This window comes from Protopterus annectens, chromosome 1.part1, assembly GCF_019279795.1.
Source record: "Protopterus annectens isolate FY-2018-M chromosome 1.part1, PAN1.0, whole genome shotgun sequence".
NCBI classification, from domain to species: domain Eukaryota; kingdom Metazoa; phylum Chordata; order Ceratodontiformes; family Protopteridae; genus Protopterus; species Protopterus annectens.
Genome location: NC_056726.1, coordinates 1,743,428,350 through 1,743,445,747, shown reverse-complemented (window position 1 = coordinate 1,743,445,747; position 17,398 = coordinate 1,743,428,350). Strand labels below are relative to the sequence as shown.

The window sequence follows — 17,398 nt, the reverse complement described above, 5'->3', positions numbered from 1 at the left end:
GTACCAAGAAAAGTCTTGAACAGAAACCTTGTCCCTTTTCCTCTTCTGGTACAGGTTGAATACCCCCATGTTCATGAGGGACAGTACTTGTTTCTGGGCCTCTGCCCACTGATTTGGGGGACAGGTCTGGCCATCCTTTTGGCACTGGCAACGTGTGGAAATGAAATCTGTATCCCTGGGATACTATATTTAAAACCCATTTGTCCTGGGTTATAAGTTGCCAGTTTCTTGCATGAAGTGCCAGTTTTCCCCCCAGAGGGGCGGCTAAACGGTAAGTGCTTGGTAAGTGTAGAGGGAAGTCATTGAGACTGTTTACCATAGGGAGGTGCCTTGTTGTTTCCAGATTTAGAGGTGGAGGCACCCCATTGTTTTGTTCTAAAAGTCCCTTGTGACTGCAACCTGGAGCCTTTGGAATGTCTGGGTTTGACTTGAGTGGCTCTCGAAGGAAATGGAAAGGACCAGTTCTTAGTAGGCCAGTGTCTACTAAATCTTGGAGATTGCACTTGTAAGAAATATTTCACAGTTTGCATAGATTTAGCTTTATCTTCCATCTTTTTTAAAACTTCTTCAGCCTTATTACCAAAGAGACGGTCCTGTTGTAAGTGAGTGTCCAACAATTTTGCTTTAACATGATCAGACATAGTTTGCTCTTTGAGCCAAGCATGCCTTCTCAGCACAGACCCAGTTAGAGCAGCCCTGCAAGAGGCCTCCAAAGAATCAAAACCACACTGCAAAGTATGTTTTCCAACTTGTTCAGCATAATGCAATAAATCCTGTAAATCTATTTTCCACACAGTTAGAAATTAACATCATTTTTAAGCAGTCCCATGACATGCTGTTGATATTTAAGCGTATGAAATTGACAGTTTAAAGCCCTGATTGCCAAGGTTGTAGAAGTGTAAACCTTCTTACCCCATCTATCCAGCGCCCTGGAATCTCCATCAGAAGGGGTAGGATTTTTAGCAGTAGAGGCCTTAATGCCCTTGGGACCGTGAGAAATGGTTTCAGGATCTGCAATAGGATTTCTGAATAGGAATTTGTGGGAGTCAGGAACCCTGTAGTATCTGTCTGGCTTACAAGGAGCCGGAGGCAGAGAATCAGGAGCAATACTAGATTCTGAATGATTCAAGTACTTATCAACATATAACGAGATTTACTGCAAATGGTGTTATGGAAAAAGTCTCTTTCCTAGTTTTCGATTTGTTGATGACCAAGCTTATAAATGAAGAATTATTTGAATTATTTAACGTAGCTCATCTTCTTATTCCATCTATATATGGACTGCCAAAAATACACAAAAACAAAACAATTCCACCTATGAGACCCATTGTGGCCGGCAAGGAACCACTTTCAATCTTTTTAGAGAATAATTTACATCCAGTTCTAGATACTTGTCACACTATCTTAAAAGATACCAAGTCTTTCTTAGAGAGACTTTATAAGTCTCGCAACTATCGACTGTGAATTTATTTTTGTTACATTAGACATCGTCACTTTTTACTTGTATTCCCAATGATATGGGTATAGAGATGATTAGAGATTTTCTCATAACTAATAATTGTTTTTCTAGTAATAAAGTCACACTACTTTGTGCTGTTAGAAATAGTTCGACAATGTTTTTGAAAATTATATTTTTCTTCAAAAGACTGGCGTGGCTATGGGCACAGCCTGTGCCAATAGCTACGCCAATCTTGTTCTAGCATATTGGGAGCATACAGCCATTTTCACACCTGCTAATGAGTTTTTTGATAACATCCTCTGGTATGTACGCTTTATCGATGATGTTTTTATGTTGTGGAAAGGTAGCACTATTGAATTAGATTGTTTTGTTACTTTTTTACAGAATACTACCAGTTTCCTCAAGTTCACGCATCAACATTCATATAATCATATAGAATTCTTAGATGTCTCTCTTGATAAAACTGACTAACAGAAGGTTAATAGTAGTATTTACAAGAAGCCAACTAGAAAAAATACTCTTCTACACAAAAGGAGCATGCATCCTAAACATGTTGCTAAAAATTTGGTTAAAGGTCAAATTTATAGAACTTTAAGGTTGCACAATAATGATATGGAAGCTAGCAATGCCCTTACAGAACTAAAATCAGAATTTTTAAAAGAGGCTATTCTGAATCAGAAGTGGACGTGTTTATTAAGGAAGCATGGATACAGAGATCCACTAGGTGCAAACCATTTTTTTATCTTTCTAGTGATGAATTGCTTCCATCTACATCATCTGGTAACACTTCAAAAAACTTTAGAGTTGTTTTGCAATATTCTAATGATATTGATAACTACTGCAATATTATCAAGAAAAATTTGAATATTTTATGTGAGATTCCAGGTTTTATTGAAAAGTTTGGTGAGACACCCTCATTCTCTTTTAAAAACAATAAATCATTAAAACAACATATGTGCCATAAATCAGCGCATCCACATGCACCTAATTCCACGAGGATAGGTACTTTCCCATGCAGAAATTGTTCTGCTTGTAAGTTCATTTATAGTCAAGCACTGCATATACATCCTTCATGTCACATTAAAATCTCTTTACATCACTACGCAGATTGCAGAACTGAGAATGTTGTTTATTTTGCCTTCTGCCAAAAATGTCATGCTTATTATGTTGGAAAAACAAATAGAACCTTCAAAGACAGAGTTTTAGAACATCATAGAGACATCAGAAATCAAAAGGAAACAAATGCATTGGGCAGTACATGTTATGAATACTGACTCGACATATAGTTTTAAGTTTTTAATTCTACAAGTTCTCATCTGTTTCAATAGAGGGGGTGATATAGAGAACCAAACAGAGGCTGCTGAGCAAAAGTTGATCCTCTTATTAAATGCAGAAAAACATCCTGGGTTGAACAATATGTTTTCTTTAAAACCCTTTTTGAAAGCACGCCCTCAAACAGTAGTAGTTATATACTACTTTATAATTAGTTTTTGTTTTTGACATACCATTTGTTTTTAAGATGTCTTTTATAAAAGTTTGAGATTTTTCCATCTCTTTTTTAGTATTCTATTAAATTATTAGCTCAGTTAATTGATTAATGATATTAAGCTGTGATGGTAAGCTACTATTTAAATGAATGTCTTTAGCAAATACAATTGTTTGAAGCAAACTGTGAGTCGTGAAAGTGCTTACCTCTGCTTTTTTGTTGTTTTATTAAAGTTTCTGCTCTGTTAAGTCTACGTGCAGTTTATACTTCTACTAACCCTGTAGTATCTGTCTGGTTTACAAGGAGCCGGAGACAGAGAATCAGGAGCAATACTAGATTCTGAAAAAACATCATCAGCAATGTCTAGAACAGGAGGTATAGCCAAAGGCCTATGCTGAGGAAGAAGAAGAAAATCCCCAAGTCTCTTTTTAGATTCAGAGAAATCCTGACTTTCCCAGTGGAAATGTTCCCTTAAGGTATGTAAAGTTTCCCCAAAGGAAAAATCCTCAGGGGGGGAAGCAGAAGGAATGGAATAATCTGCAGAGTCCTCATAAGTAGGTATAGACAAATCCTGTTCATTAGAAGAGTCAGAAGAAATAGAATCCTGTTCAGAAGATTCATAATAAATGTCTTGCCTAGGCCTATTAGAAGGAGGGGGCTGGCTACCCCTGATCAGAGTAATTAAATCTTCAGCCATTTTGATCATTTGCTTTTTAGGCATAGGGGCCTGCACATGTGGCCCAGGCGTTGGTTTTTTTAGACATAGATTTAGATTTTGGCCTTAGTTTTGAAAATGGCGTTGGTCTAATATACAAATCTGCAGGCCTGAAAACACCCCCAGAAGCCGGTACCTGCACGGCGGCTCCGGACTCATCCAAGATAGAGATATCCGCGGGTTCCATAATTGAAGCATCTCGCGGCATACCAGACTCCGAAATGGGTCTCAGTAGAGGCCTGCAAATCAGAAGTAGCGGTATCAGGGGCTGTGAAAGCGCCTGAGTACCGGCGAACTGGCTTAGGAGAAGCGTAGTCTTCGGTTTTGGACCTCGACGGCCTCTCTGTCTTTTTCTTTGCGTTTTTTAGGTATTCCGGTAGTCGGATTGCTAACAGACGACATTTCTGGATAATTAAATCGTGAGCCAAAATATTTAGAGGCAAAAATATACCGACATTTAATAGTGCGTTGATTAAATTTGGCACAAAACCGACAGCAAGGTACGTTGTGGTCAGGGCCTAGGCAAGGAATACAGTACAAATAAAAATCCTTATGAGGTATTTGCTTTCCACAAGTAATGCAATTCTTAACTTTTACTGACATCGGTAAGGAGCAAAAAAAAAAGTTTCCCCAATGGGGTACTTAGCTTTTAGTTGAAGACTTTGGTTCTGAAAACGAAAATTTCAGGAGTCTGCCGACCGGCACTTGCGAACTGCTTCTGCTTCGGGCACCACGTGGCAAGAAAGACTGATGTAATGGTGTCGCCTGCATGTTTTATACCCCTGACGACCTGACGTCATGGAAGAAGGGACAGCAACCGATGCAGGACCCAAGACTGTTAATCAGGCCAACTGAGGGCAACCTGCCAGCAGATTACTCAAATGTAATGACTGCAACAGTGAAACACGAAGAACATCGAAAGTATTTAGCTCCAATAAGGGCCGGACAAAGAATAGTTTGGGCATTGAACAAAGCACAAAACCTACAGCGAGGTACTTCGTGGTCTGAGCCTAAACAGGTGACACAGTAAGAATGGAAATCTCGGTGTGGTATTTGCTTTCCACAGGCGAGACGATTGTTAACTTTTTCTGACATCTGTTAGAGCAAGAAAAAAGGATCCCTGATGGGGTACTTAGCTTTAGAAGACTTCAGAAGGACTCAATTCGGAAACGAAAACTCAGGCAGAGGCCGACCGGCACTCGTGCGAACTGCTTCTGCTTCGGGCTCCTTGGCAAGAAAGACTGATGTAATGGAGTCGGCTGCCTGTTTTTATACCCCTGACAACCTGACGTCAGTCCTGAAGCAACAGCAACCGACACAGAAATACTAAGCCTGGCAGGATAACAAGTGTGACGACTGCAACAGTGAAACACTAAGAACATCAGGTGGAACTGCTGAAGGGGAGGATGACTCCACTTGCAGCAGTTCAAAGTACCTTTTTTGGGTGTCAGTCATTTGGGAAGTGTCCCATTTAAAGTAATCCTTCATCCCTTCATCTTAGTGATGGGTCTCACCAAAAGTAATGTCCTCAGGGGGAGAGTCCCCCTCTACAGATTCCTCATCTGGAGAGTAATATTCCTGGGAGGAGGCAATCTGGGAAACATAAGAAATGGACTCCTCTGATGAAGAGAAAGAAGAGTCATGTTCTTCCGTGACCTGAGGGGTTATGGATAGGAGGGAAGAAGCAGAGACAGACCTAGGGCTCAGAAGAAGCAGGGTAGAAATGGCTGAGGGCTGAAGCATAAGGGCCATGAAGGCCTGCATGAGAAAGGAAGTGAAGGCCTGCCCAATCCGGTGCGACTTCTGAAGAAGAGGAGGTATGTTTAGTTTTCTGCATCTTTTTGGCTGGAGAGGAAGTAGAGAGTGGCCTGGTGTCAGGTCTGGAGATTAGCACATCCGAAGTCTGGATTCCTGCCGATGGTACCACCAAAACTGGTTCCCTGTCAACCTCAATGGGTGTCTATGTCTGAGTGAGCTCTGAGGACGTGCTGGCTGTGAAACGGCTTCCTCAAGGGACGTCGCTGCAGTCGTCAGATCCTCCAGGCACGCCTCAACCTCTAAATCAGCAGTTGGTGGTGCTTCGGAAAGCGGAGCGGCAGGTGAAGGAAGCCTAGAAAACTTGGCCTTCTTGCACAAAGGTTCAGGTGTGGCCTCCGATGAAGGATCCATCCTAAGGGCTAACCGTTTGAAACGTTGGGTCTCAAGGTAGAGATTTTAACGCAGCAAGACAGCTGCGCGAGGTCTTGGGCACAAACGATTGAGAAATAGCACAGGAGGAGTGATCGTGTTCCCAGCCTAGGCAAAAAAAACCACACCTGTCATGGGCATCCTTATGGGGTATCTGGCACCCGCACTGGCACTTTCCCTTTTTTCCTGACATCAGGTAAAGGCTTCAACATCCAAGCGTTGGCTAAAACAATCGTTAAAAATAAAAAAAATCAGAAACCCAACGGGCTATTTATCTTTAAGATGCATTGTCTGCGGCTGAAAGGTTCTGAGGATTGTGCATACAGACGTCACATTTAAGGCCCCTTGGTTTATGGCCCTACGTGTGACGTCCCACTCACACTACAGCAGCCAAATTAAAGCTTTTGTATAGAAGCCGACGTACAAGTCACCTGAGGGCAGGAAATCCCACACCTAGAATACTGCAACATAGGAACAGAAGAACATCATCCTCAGGACTTCTTTGCCATCAGTCTGAACGCCATCTTTGATAGTCAATCTGAACGCTCGCTTTGTTTGCTGACTCACCACGCTGTTTTTCAGGTAAGTGCCCTATTGGGGTTTTTGCTCTTATTGTTTTCTTTTTGTTTGTTGCTTGTGGGGTTCAAGTCATCCAGAAAGGGTAAATGCCAGTGTGGGAGACATATTCCCCATAAAGATAGTCACAAGCAGTGTTTACTTGCCTCGTGCTTCCCATAACCTGCTTGCCAGCTCCTAGCAATGCTGGTTACAGTGTCTTCCACAACAACCAAGGTCCCACGGAACGCTGGCTTAAGACCGGAGTTGGCCTTTACAGGGATAAGAACAAAGCTGATAAAACCTCTTGCAAAGACAGACATTATGTACATAAACCCAAATTAAAATTTGCTCTTACAATGATGGTCTCCAAAAACAAAATTCAACAGTTCAGTCAGATTTAAACAAGGAGAAAAAGGAGTACCTTAAAATCAACAAATGTTATACTACCACCAAGAATGAAGTAGGGCAGATTTCTTAAAATGTTCATTTCTGTGAGACTTCCGCAAGCCATGCAAAACTGAAGCAGTTAGAACTGTGCTTGTACAGCAGAAGATTCATGTAACTTTAAAACTCCACTGAAAGCCTATGCAAATGTTCACAAATACACATCCCTAGGTGGTCCTTCAATCATTTACTTGGACTGATGTTAAAAATACATTTCTATTTTATTAAAATCTGAGTGATTAACATAATTCATAGGGGGTAAGCCTTGATTTTTGAAGTATATACAGATTTAATGCCACCATCTCCCCCTAAAAGTGTACCCAATCCCCCTACACTGACAGTGCATATTTCTGGACAGCATTCCAGTTTCAAACTTAACTCCTAAAATTATAGGCTTAAGCAAAAAAAAGTTTAGCCAGCCCAACACTCTGGAAAAAAAATTACATTTATGAGAATTTATTTAGTGCAAGTATAGTAAACATGCCATGGCTTTTTAAAATTTAAACTTCAACATTTTCAGCATCTTACTGCACAACAATTCCAAAAAAGTACACAGACCAATATTTTTGGCTATGCCCCTGAGCACACAGCATTATAAACCAATGAAATCAGGCAGCCAGGGGAAGGAAAAGGAGTTCCTGTGTTACAGTATTAGTAAAAGCACCAAGAAGTCAAAATGCAAAATTGTTACTAGCTCTGACAATTTCTGACAGATATAATCTAGAAATGTCAGTTGCACAAAAAGAGAAGGTTTGAATGCACACATTTAACACAGCCTGTTAAAACTGATGTCCAAAATGACTTCACTTGTACTTAGTCTTCCATAGATAGCTCAGAACTCTAAGAATTAGCTACAGAAACAGACAACCTTAGAAAAAAAAAATGAATTCACAAGCATTTTAAAATTACTATCTGGTAAACATCTGCCCTTTTCATAATTTGACAGGACAGTACTATCCAATGCAACAGCTTCTTACTTTATAAAAAAAAAAAAAATATATATATAACTTGTATGTTCGGACATTAAACACACACAAAACAGAATTCAAAGACCTAACTCACAAACTGTTTTTTCCTCACAGAAATACATATTCTAAATTCCCCGTAAAGAGAACTGCAAAAATATTTTTAAATGCACAAACTCAAACGACAGACGAAATAAGAACTGCACTTTGCCAATGTTATAGTAATTTTAATTTCAGTAACACTTCAGGTTAAAGGGTCTAGAAAGCAGAGAGCAAGCAGCTCAACCAGCCTCCGGTTCCCCTCTGCAGGCTTTGCAGCCATAACTCCATGGACAATGACTGGCACAAAGATGGGTTTGTACACACTGATACAGATTTTGAGCCAGTCAACTATACTTTGACAGGTTTAACACCCATACATAACTTAGAAGAAAGATGGAAAACAGACATGATGTTCTCTCATCAGAAATAAATCTTCCACTGAAAGAGTTGGTGGACAAGCAAACAGAAGGGGACTGGCCTGCACTGAGAGGAGAGACTATGAATGGGGCTCTGCAGAGATAACACAAAAGGAAAAGCTGTCTCTAACACCACTGGTTTACATACAGCAACAACGAGTGAAAAGGCTACAATCTTTCTGTGCTGCGGTATGAGGAATTTAACAAGTTAACTAATGGAAGTGCTTGAAGGTTATAAAACCTTCAATGAATAGCAGTAAAAGAAATAGAGGCCAGCTGATGCATTTTTCTGCCGGAGCCTTGCCTATCTAGAAGCCTCAATGTGGAATGAATGGGTATTCCTGGTGAAAAAACTACAGTACTTAAAGTAAACCAAAGCAAGATTGAGCTACTACAAATGACCACACAGCCTGACCAAAGAGACTGCACTCTTCCTGAAACTGCTGCTGGAATCAAACTGAAATCAAATCCTCTAATCCACAATCGTAGCTTTTGACCAACAAATACCATGATTCAATGATAGCTTTACTAAACACAAATTCACTTGATCTAAATGCTTTTGTCTCCAAAAGTTGAAGAACTTCAGAAAACTCTGAAGTCCTGCAACAGTTACAAGGGTAAAAGCACTTAGATCGACTGAGTTTGTGGTTAATAAAGCTATGTTTGTGTTTTGCAAAAAGATCAAGTGAATAATTTGTGGTCAGTAAAGCTACATTTGTGTTTTGCACTGTGACATTTGTGGTTCAAAAGCTATGACTGTAGGTTGTAAGATTTAGTTTCAATTAATGATTCCAGCAATGGTTTCTGTAAGAGTGCCACCTCCTTGGTCAGGATGTATGAATAACTGTAGCAAGTACAGTACTTAAACAAGGATAACAAGCGAGCATCAAATGCAGTATTACTCTGGGTATCACACAGGTGGCAAAGAAGGCAAACAATCCCTTTGCACAAGTTACAACCAAGTAAACCACATACCAGTGGGCAGAAAACACCACACACAGGTCTTCTGCTGGAGAACCTCTGACCTCGGCGCCTGCAGTCTGCAATCCCACTGATGCACAGCTCTTCAACTTTTCTTCAATAAAGAGTTTTCATTTCTTCAGTATAAGCTCACCACTAATTCAAGGTGAACATTCAGTCTTGAATTTCACTTTCTCCTTTTATTTACTTCACTTCTGTTGATGGGGCTATTGCTACATAAATACATTACTTATTTGCAACAGGGGGTAAATCAAAAGTAACACTGACTTAACACAACACATATACAAAATGTTTGAAAAAATATAACAGCAACAACATAATGAAAGACAAAACAATGTTACCAACCTGAATTTCACAGAAACGAATGAAATCCACTGCCAAAGAGCAAACAAGGAAACAGTCTAACAAATATATTTTAAGTGATGGCTCCCTTGCACAGACAGGCCCACTTGCCAAGAAACACCCATTTTGGTTTGCGTTTCATTTCACCAAATTTAGTAACACTTATAAAAGCATTACTATGCAGGACTAATGATGGCACCTCATGAATGGACCAAGATGAAGGAAAGACATGCAGGTAAGAAAAGTTTGGAGTAAGCAGATGAGGCATGATGCAAACACAATCTTAGAAACTACAAAGGAATAAGAATTTTAAAGTCATAGCAGTCTGTATGAGGAGCTGAACTATTTGGTGCTGGAAAAGTAAGATGGAAAGAAGAACTTCAATACAACTTTAGATGTACACTAAATGTTAAACTTTGTGCCCCCCCCCCCCAAAAAAAAAGGGACAGGAAAGGTTTACCAGAGGAGGGAGACAAAAAAAGTTACAGCTTCTGCAGCAACATGCACCTTGCTGACTGAAAAAGAAAATCAAATGCAATTTCAAGATACAACACAATCCAGCTGCTCCTTGGTAAGCAGCACACCTTCCAAAGCAGCAGAAAATGGCATTTTATTCCTATTCATGTCCCTGCACATAAATATAAACAAACCCATTGCAAACATCTTACAAGATTTAATGTACATTTATTCTTAACACATGGAACATATAGTATAAAGATTTCATACTGAATAAATGATATTCATTAAGCAAAAAAAAAAAAAAAAAAAAAAAAATAAAAAAAAAAAAAGGAATTTACATTAAGTTTTAGCTACATCATCTGAAATACAAATATGCAGAATTCCATCAATGAAAAGTCTCAAATTGTGTTTCTTCTTCAGGAACTTTGACTGAACCTAAAACTTTTCACACCTTGATTAGAAAGAAAAAAGGTGAACTGCCAACAGACAGTAGTGACTTTATACACAGAAAGACCTGTACACCACCTTCCCCAGAGAGGAAACTGAGGAAGAATTTGATTTTTTATCTCACTGGAGAAGGTCAACTCCTTTCTTTACGCTAGTATAGGAAAATGCAAGGGATCCAATGGGTTATGCGCAATCTGCATTATTATATATATATATATATATATATATATATATATATATATATATATATATATATATATATATATATATATATATATATATATACACACATATATACATATACATACATACATACATCATATATGCAGTGTGGCACAGAGGTTGCAGCTAAAGTATAAAAACAGTTAGAGGTAATTGTAGGGTAGGAGAGAATATACATACAATCTTTGTGTTGGGGAAGAGGTCAGGGTGTTGTAGGTTCACACATGATACTTTGGGGGATAAGCTATAACTTTTCTTCTTTGACATTAACTAAAAACATTATTAAAAACTACAGCTTGCAGCCAGTTTGGCGCTTATCAATATGAAACATTGTTACAGTAGATTTACAGTTTAAGGTGTACAGTACATGAAGTCCTGCACTCTACTGCAGAGGCCTCCTCTATTTATAAGGCCTGCTTGCAACTGCTAACTTCTTGGTTCCTGCAAGATTGTAATGTACAATGATTAACCACACAATTCAGAAGCTGTCTGCTTCCAAAAATTTGCCATAAAAACTATGAAAGTGGCGCCCATCAGAGACAGAACAAGATCTTGTGTATGTGTATATATATATTTTTTTTCTTCTTTCCCCAAATTCACTGTAAACAGCACAGCAACTTTGGTAAAAAATAAAAACAAACATAAAAAAATAAGTCTTCTACACAGGCAGAACTTGTAAAGAATTCAGGTTATCCTTTCAAAGTAAGGAGCAGGACAGGGCAAATAGTGGAATTTGAGGTGGTTTTGCATAAATAAAACAACAAAAAACATTCAGTTTCTAAGTTTCCACTCACACGCACGCACTCAGGGGTTAAGACATCCCACAGTTGTCATGACTGGCCAATTAAAAACAGTACATCACAAACCACTTGTGAAACTGAAGAGTTCATCAAAGGTGACACTGAGATGTCCAGCAGCCTTGACTCATATAACGTGAACTCTGAATGGTTCTCTTCTACTTTAGCCAGTGCTAAAAGAGCCCGTGCTGCCCTACGCATCATGTCTACACTTGTTGGCTCGAAAGGCGGATTCTGCATATGTATCAGGCTAGGCTGGCTCTGTTGAAACTGCGTGGCTGCCAAGCTGTCTTCTAGAAAACCTAGCAGATTTCCAATGCTACCCTTTTGCATTGCAATGGTTCTGGCTGCCAAACTGTCTCCCTGGGCTAAATTAGCCAACAAAACTGTAGCCATCTCCCGACATACTGCTGTTTTTCTGTCACCTAATACACGTACCAGTGTCCCATAGAGTTTCTCCAAGCGGCTAAAAGGTGGTGTAGCTAGAATTAAATCAACATTGTTGTCCTGGATACTTAACTTGCTTAGGGACTCGAGGACTAGTCTTTGAGGGGAAAGAACAGCATTGGGCCCAAGGGTGGGGAAGGGATCCAGGGCCTCTGCAGAAGGACACACTGCCCAATGAAGCAGACCATCTAGAATTGGCAAACAGATACTTTCTGGATATTGAGAGAGATCAAGCTGACCAGAAATATTGGCCAAAGTAACAAGGGTGTTTTCACGCAGCATTTCCAAACAGTCCCACCACCACTCATCCTTGTCACAGCTCACCCCTTCCTCCTCCTCCTCATCTTTCTCATAAGTCAGTGGAGCCTGTTTGCGTTCTGGGTGCTCATGGTGAAGCACAATTAGTTTACCTAGAATTAGCAGCAGTCCTGGGTGTTTAGACATTTCTAAGTCATTTCCAGGCACAAAGGATAAACTTCTAATGATATTAGATATACAAATACAGCGTTTAGCTAGAGAGTCTTGCCAGTCCGATGCTGTACATAGTGGGGTTTCATCCTTGCTACATGGCTCATCCTCAAAAATTTTAATGTTCTGATGGTCCTGAGAAGGACTGACACCAATTGGAAGCTTGCCATTATCAATGTCTGCTTCCGCGGAGTCTGTGTGATCTTCTGCTGTCAATGAGTCAGTCCTTGCAGAAAGCACATCCCCTACGCTTGCTGCAATACTTTCTTCTAGTGCCCTAACTAATGATGAAGCATCTCCCTCTTTAGTCACCTGTTTGTTTAGCTGTTTCCTTTTAGAAACAGAAATGATGGGTGTCCGTTTTCGAACTGGCAGCTCTATTCTGCTCTCAAAGTGAGTCTGGATGTGTTCTGTAGTGTCTCCTCCACCAATCTGCCAGTGCACCAGTCCACTGTCAAACTCCTGAACTCGCCCTAGTTTGTTGGAACAATCCACCACAAATGGATCATTCTTTTTTACAATCTTTAAGGGATATCTATCAAATTTACTAGCTTGCTTTGGAGTCTCCTCAGATTCTGATGGTAAACTCTCTTCAGATGCAAAAGCTGCTTCTTCTTCACATGTTGAAGTCTGGTCATCTTCTAGACATTCCACAGGTTCAGAGTTGTGAAGCTTTTTAAATTTTTCTGGATCTAGCAGCATTTTCTGTCTTGGATCTCCAACTTCGTACTCCTTTAGAATACCAAAGATCTCAATAAGGCAGCGACGACAATACTCTACCAGAAGCTCCAACAATCCCGGCAGCTGAAATGTTAAGAAGAAACTGTCAAAATGCTACAAAAGAATTATTATTAAAGTATACATAAAATGCTATGGACAATAGGAAATAAAGGCAGAAAAAGGCACTGGTGAGTACGAATAACTAAAAAATAAAGCAAAATACAGCTAACAACCTAGGGACCATACTCTGTTCAGCTACTACTCTTCCTCCAGCTAAATAGAACACTGAGATCACCACCTACAGACATATGAAAGGTTATATCCCACAGTAATTAAATGAAAAGAAGTTATGTACTTACCATAACGTTCCGTCTGAGTAGTTCTATTTCATTTTTCTTCAACCTGTGGGTACCAGATCCGAGCTGGCAAATTCACTAGCATCTGCTCCGAGCTCCAAGCTCCTCCCCTTACCCATAATACACCACCAGCTTCCAACCCCCAGATCAAGTTTGCTGACCCTTATACTGATAACCCGACCTGAAGAACACTATGACCTAAAACTGCAGCCAACAGGCTGTTCATATGACAAGGTCAGGGGGAAGGAGGAAGGGACGGCTGAAGACAAATGAAGAAGAACTAATCAGATGGAACATTATTGTGAGTACATAACTTCTTTATCTGAAGCAGTTTACTTCATTTGGTCTTCAAACTGTGGGACAGAGTCCCCAGCTACTAAACTCCTGGGTGGCCCTCATGGAAGGATATTTCAGAGCACCACAGGACCAAAGGATGCTCTCCTTCTAGAAGTCAAATCCAATTTGTAGTGAGAAATAAAGGTATGAGATGAGGACCAAGTAGCTGCAGAACAAATATTACCCAATGAGACTCTAGGCCAAAAAGCCACAGAAGTAGCCATTGACCTAGTGGAATGAGCTTTCACCTGACCCAGAGGGGAGACACCTTTATCCTTACAGACCTGAGGGATGCACAAGGAAATCCACCTAGCAATAGTGACCTTGGAGATTGTTTATTTCTCTAAACCCTTTTTGGGTAAACCTAACGATTGATCAGATTTACGGAAGTTTTTAGTCATGTGTAAATAAAACCGTAACTGTCTATGAACATCCAACAAGTGGAGTTTGTTCTCTACTTTGTTAGCAACGTTTGGGAAAACAGGTAAGTTAATGGTCTGATTGATGTTAACTTGTGATGCAACCTTAGGAAGAAAGGATGGATTGGTCCAAAGGGAAACTGTATCTTTATGGAAGATCATATATGGAACTTTAATGGACAAAGCATGCCATTCCGAAACCCTTTTAGCAGAGGTGATAGCTACCAAGAATGCTGTTTTCCAAGATAAAAACTTAAGATCTGTGGTTGCAGCAGGTTCAAAAGGCGGAGCAACCAAAGCTTGAAGAACCATAGTAAGGTCGCATGAAGGAACAAGAAATTACCTCTGATAAAGGCTTTACACAGTCTGGAAGAGGCCAGGGAGGCAGAATTCGCACCCACGTGAAAATGAGAGATGGCAGCCAACTGACCTTTGATAGAAGAAGAGCTTGCTCCTTGTTGAAAAATATTGGCTAGGAAGTCAAGAATGGCAGAAATAGGAGCCGTGAAAGGGTCTAAACTCTTTTGAGAAGCCCAAAAGGAAAAACGTTTCCATTTGCTGAGGTAAATCTTCCTGGTTGAAGACTTATGGGCTGCCACCAGAATAGACGTAACTGAAGAGGATAATCCAGGAGTACTAGCGATCATGGGAACTGCAGCAGCTAAGCTGTGAGCTTCAAACTGTCTGGGTTCAGATGAGGAACCCCCGATGGGTGTGAAATCAGATCCTGAATGGGATCCAAGGCGGAGCCAGAAGATGAGACCAAAGGAAGGGAAACCATACCTGGCGTGGCCAAAATGGGGCAATGAGAATCACTTTTGCTCCCCAGTCAATAAGCTTTCTGTAGAAAGCTCGGAATAAGAGGTACTGGGGGGTAAGCATACAGAAGACCGGGAAGCCAAGCATGGACTAGAGCATCTCCAGGGGTCTCCCCCGGCAGGGGGTTCAGAGCGAAAAACTCACTGCACTTCGTGTTGAAAGGAGATGCGAAGAGATCGCAGCAAGTCTGACCCCACTCCAGAAAGATCTGCTCCGTTACTGAATGATTCAGAGACCACTCTTAAGGCATTAGAATAGTCCGACTTAACCTGTCCGCTAGAATGCTGGACCATCCCGGAATGTACATTGCTATGAGAAAGCGACCGGTGGAGATCACCCATTCCCACACTCTCATGGCTTCGTGACAAAGGGGGTAAGATCTGGTCCCTCCCTGTTTGTTGACATACTAGACCACTGACATGCTGTCTGACTGAATTGCAATGGTTCCCAGAGAAAGAAAGGCATGACGAGCCTGCAACGCCACAAGGACCACCTTCATATCTAGAACGTTTATGTGCAAACTGGTCTCGAGACAAGACCACAGGCCTTGGACTGTCCTGCCCAAACAATGCCCCCCCATGTTGGGAGGCATCCGTGGTCACTCTGGCTTGGACAGGGGCTGGAACAAAAGGTTGTCCCTCCAAGATTTCCAGAGAGCACATCCACCACAGAAGGGATGACCGGCAGACTCGACAGAGGTGTACTGGATAAGATAATGGAAGTTCCAACAGGGACCATTGTACCGCTAGTGTCCACTGTAGTACTCGCACATGTAACCGGGTGCACGGAAGAATCGTTATGGTGGCTGCCATTGAACCCAAGGACCTCAACACTGATTGTGCTGAGGGAAAACATGCATCCTCAGGTTTTGTACTCCGTGGTCAGGAAGATTTTGCATTGCAGTGTGTCTATCTTTGTCCTAATGTAGTCTATCACCTGGACAGGAAAGTGATTTGGATGCGTTGATTGTAATCCCCAATTGAAGAGAAAGCTTTAAAAAATAATCCCTGGTTTGAGAAAGTAGATGCCTGGTGGGAGCAGTGAGGAGCCAATCGTCCAGTTAAGAATAGACCTGAATTCCCTGAAGCCTCAGGTGAGCCGCTACTACCGCCATCACTTTGGTGAACACCTTGAAGGCTGTGGTGAGACCAAAGGGTAGGGCTTGAAATTGGTAATGATAGACTCCTAGCCAGAAGCGCAGGAACCTCCTGGAGCTTCTGTGCATTTTTATGTGATAGCAGGCATCCTGGAGGTCTAACGAGCACACCCAGTCGCTCTCTTGCGGGTATGGCATGATGGACTGTAGTGTGACCATCCGGAATTTTTCTTTGGCAACTGACAGGTTCAGGGTAGATAGGTCCAGAATGGGCCTTAAGTCCCCCGTTTTCTTTGGCACCAAAAAGAACCAGACCGATCCAAACTGATCTGGGGGGACGGGTTCAATGGCTCGTTTTTCTAGAAGCCTGGAGATTTCTAATGCTGCTGCCTCCCTTTGCATGGGTGGTACGTCCGGGAGGTGATTGGGAGGAACCACAAAGGGGTAAAGTATCCTCTGGATATGATCAGAAGCACCCAGTGGTCTGATGTTACAGACGCCCATGCAGCCAGGTGGAATGACAATCGTCCCCCAACGGCCACCAGAGTAGACCAGTCGGGCAATCCCTCAGGGTTGCTGACCGGGCCTGTCCGAGAAAGGTTCTTGAGACCTAAATTTCCTCGTAACCCCTCTGCCTCTGGGCCAGCGTCTATCCTGTCCCCCTTTACCTCTGTGGGAAGAAGAGCCCTGAATGTCCCGGGAATACTGTGACTTCTGGAACCACATCTTTTTTTGCCTTCTCTGATTCCGGGAAAAATATCTTTGAGGGTTCAAGACGCAGATTCCGATGGCAGACAGTGTCTTCCCGTTCTTCTCACTCTGGACTAAAGTTTCTTTGATGGTCTTACCAAAAAGAGTAGAGCCGTCATAAGGGGTGTTGGCAAAAGACGCCTTGAAAGGTTCCGAAAACTGACTGTCTGAGCCAGACATTGCGCCTCATGGACACGCCGGACCCAGCAGCTCTAGTCGCTCCTTTGGTAGCATGTGAGAGGAGTTCGCATGGACGTGTTGGAGACTGCTTTTAAAGTGGCCATCCTCGCGGAGAACGTCTCAATGCCCTCCTGCGACATGGACTTAGGGGAAGACTCAGCCAATTCCTTGAACAAGTCATGCTGGAGTCTCGTGACGTGGGCCAGGTAGTTCAACGCCCTGATGGAAAAGGTTGCTGATGCATAAACCTGCTTCCCTAAGTGGTCCATCATCAGAGACTCTGGTCA

The 17,398-nt window shown here is 41.6% G+C and overlaps 1 protein-coding gene across 2 annotated transcripts in view; it reads right to left on the bottom strand.

Annotated features, from left to right (window-relative positions):
- Nucleotides 1-11,278: 11,278 nt before the first annotated feature.
- Nucleotides 11,279-17,398, bottom strand: part of ARID1A (AT-rich interaction domain 1A) — a 3,912,194-nt gene continuing 3,906,074 nt past the window's right edge. For both annotated transcript variants that reach the window (XM_044084256.1, XM_044084266.1), the window contains exon 20: nt 11,279-13,239. In XM_044084256.1, the coding sequence (XP_043940191.1) occupies nt 11,554-13,239 (1,686 nt within the window). In that variant the 3' untranslated portion in view covers nt 11,279-11,553. The remainder of the gene's footprint in view (nt 13,240-17,398) is intronic.